We start from the raw sequence: 2,683 nt of genomic DNA on the forward strand, positions 1-2,683 counted from the left end.
ACCAAAACAAAAAACATTCTTATGAGACGATTACAAATGCCACCCAAAGATTAGTGAATTACAAAAATGGCATAGTTTGAGGGGATGACATTGTTGTAATTAAAAGGAAAATAAAAGGGATAGTGATTAGTGAGTACTCTAACACCATGACGAATTGTAATACGTATTATAATTATATTATAATGAGGTTTATATTATAAAAAATGGTTTTTGATTGTTGTTTTTATTCGTTTTCATGGTATTTAACGTTTCATTTGGTTGGAAAGGACCAGATAGAATTCTGCATTAAATTGTTTGAAACATATCAATTCCAATTAATTTACACCCTCTATAACTAAAACAAGCTACCACTTTCCTTGAGTTTGAGTTTAGGTTTAAGCTCAGCTCTAGCGCGTTCGAAACCTATTCATCGGCAACCTTGTGTTCACCACTAGCAGCGCTTTGCGATCCGGTCACCCTTGCCAACATCACAAAAGTCATTCCACCAAGAACGTTATTCGCCAGTCTCAACCCGAACACGGAGCTCTTAAACAACAACGGCGGCAACCCCTTCGCCAACAAAAACTCGATCCCATTCAGGCTTTGGTACCTTAAATTAGCACTTAAACCCATATGAATCGCCCATGTGACCGCATTCAATACAGTAGGTGGAGCCTTGTTAGGTGACTCGAACCCGGGGTCCATTTTCTTCCTTATTTTGATCAACCCATTGGACAAGGTGGTCCCAACTAAACCAGCAGCAAACCCCACTGCTGCAAACAATATTCCTTTGTACACAAATGTCCCTAGCCGGTTCACCGCACTGTATGCACCGGGCTCAAACATGTGGCTTGTTGGCGAATTGGCGAATATGAAAGGGAGGGTTGTTGATCCAGATGACATGGTGGGTGCTAATAGATACATAAGGGTGAAATTCAAGATTGATCCTACTACTAGTGTCGAAAACACGAAATCAAGCTCGTTTAGACCGAAATTTGGACGCGTTGCCATGTCGCCAAACACGGTTGCACTCACACCCACAACTTCCTCCATTAACACCTTGAATGCAAATTGGGGATCAGCAGCAACCCTTGATCTCCAACCACCAAGTAAAGCCCCAAATGGCCCGAAACTGTCTACCGATGAATTATCGTCGAATTTCCCCCCTTCGTCCGGGCGACTATCACCACCATTACCTCCTCCTCCGCCACCGCCACCGCTTCCATTCCCAACACCAGCACTACCACCTCCACCGCCAGTACAGGGAATCGGTTGTCGAATAGATAGTATATCAATTGGCTTAAATCGGAGAGGCAAACCGACAAGGTTTTTGCAGGTAAGGGTTGGTAACTGGAGGCCAGGAATACGCAAATGACGAAGGTTGTTTCCTGAGTGATGAAGGTGAGCAACAGAAGCCATAGCTTGTTCCTAACAGGAATAGTCCGAACCTGAAGGCAAAAACAAAAACTAAAACCAGGCTCATTTCCCAAACCGGTTCCGGTAAAGTGTAGTAAAACAGGTAAAGGAATAAAAACCAACAACACAGATGAAAACTAATAATAATAGCCATGGGCGAAGCTTTTAAGGGGCATCCCGAATTTTTCGCTTAGTAATGGAGAGTATGTAGTTTTCGTATAGAAATTTTTGGGTATACACGTTTTCGCACCCCCGGTTTTATAGAAACTTTTAGGTCCGGTGATTTACGCCCCTCGGTCGGAAATCTCAAGCCCTTCGCCATTAATAGCAGTACACTATCTATCGATAACATAAAAACAGATCATACTAGTAGATTTGATAAACGAATGAATTATCTACCTCTCTAAAAAAAACTACATATGATATCTGATGAATCACCCAATATATGTGTGGTATCAAAAAGATACAAGAATAATGTTATTCATATGAACATTAGAAAGGTAAAAGAGCACTGTGATCGGAAAAGGAAAATAAAAAAAAATGAAAACCTTTTTGATCGGAGATGAACGATGATCGACGGCCGGCCGGCGCTACAGACAGTGGCGATGAACAGAGAGAGATATTAGTGGAGTGATTATTATTTATTGGAAAAAGTATAAACCCTAAAGAATGCACCGAGACGAGACGGGGGTTTGGTGGAGATGATTTTAATATTGTCTGCCATGTGGCATGGTCCCAATATCTTTAACATGTGTGGACAAATTATGTGTATATTAAATTAGCACTCATTTAACGACATTTTGGTCTCTAATGTTGTCTATATAGCTACAATTGAACCAACCAAATATGAACAATTCCTTCGTTTGTTAAAAAAATACTTGTGTTTACAATAATTCATAAATACTTATCATACGAGATTTTATGTCTGTGTTCATTCATTAAGGAAGAGACGTGTTCGTATTTGTTTGTTAATTTTAGGTACCAAGCACAAACGAATGCAAACAAACGTTCATGAATACACACAAACATAAATGAACATTCATGAATGCAAATGAACACAAACAAACGTTCATGAACAGAAACAAACACAAACAAACATTCATTAACAGAAACAAACACAAATGAACACAAGCAAATGTTCATTAATTGAAACAAACACAGATGAACATATATTAAATTTTGAATAAGATAAGCATCTTTAGATCATAAAGATTAAGAAGAACCACCTAAAATATACTAATGAACTTAGGAATATTGAAATAGGGTTTATTTGTCTAAGTTACCTCAA

General features: G+C 38.9%; 1 protein-coding gene across 2 annotated transcripts; it reads right to left on the minus strand.

Moving 5' to 3' along the window:
• Positions 1-253: 253 nt before the first annotated feature.
• LOC110890899 (protein RETICULATA-RELATED 3, chloroplastic) lies at positions 254-2,096 on the minus strand. 2 transcript variants are annotated; one of them, XM_022138546.2, is made up of 2 exons: positions 1,944-2,096; positions 254-1,427 (listed from the first exon to the last, which is right to left on the minus strand). In XM_022138546.2, exon 2 carries the CDS (start codon positions 1,396-1,398, stop codon positions 403-405), a length of 996 nt encoding a protein of 331 aa, XP_021994238.1. In that variant the 5' UTR covers positions 1,399-1,427; positions 1,944-2,096; the 3' UTR covers positions 254-402. The 2 variants fall into 2 exon arrangements, with proteins under 2 accessions (XP_021994238.1, XP_021994239.1); XM_022138547.2 differs by having other exon boundaries at positions 254-1,446; positions 1,944-2,089.
• Between the last annotated feature and the right edge of the window lie 587 nt (positions 2,097-2,683).

The sequence above is a fragment of the Helianthus annuus genome, chromosome 11 (genome assembly GCF_002127325.2).
Source record: "Helianthus annuus cultivar XRQ/B chromosome 11, HanXRQr2.0-SUNRISE, whole genome shotgun sequence".
Lineage (NCBI taxonomy): Eukaryota > Viridiplantae > Streptophyta > Magnoliopsida > Asterales > Asteraceae > Helianthus > Helianthus annuus.

Coding starts and splice junctions, on each gene's coding strand:
- LOC110890899 (XM_022138546.2), bottom strand. CDS start 1,398: ATGGCTTCTGTTGCTCACCTTCATCACTCAGGAAACAACCTTCGTCAT.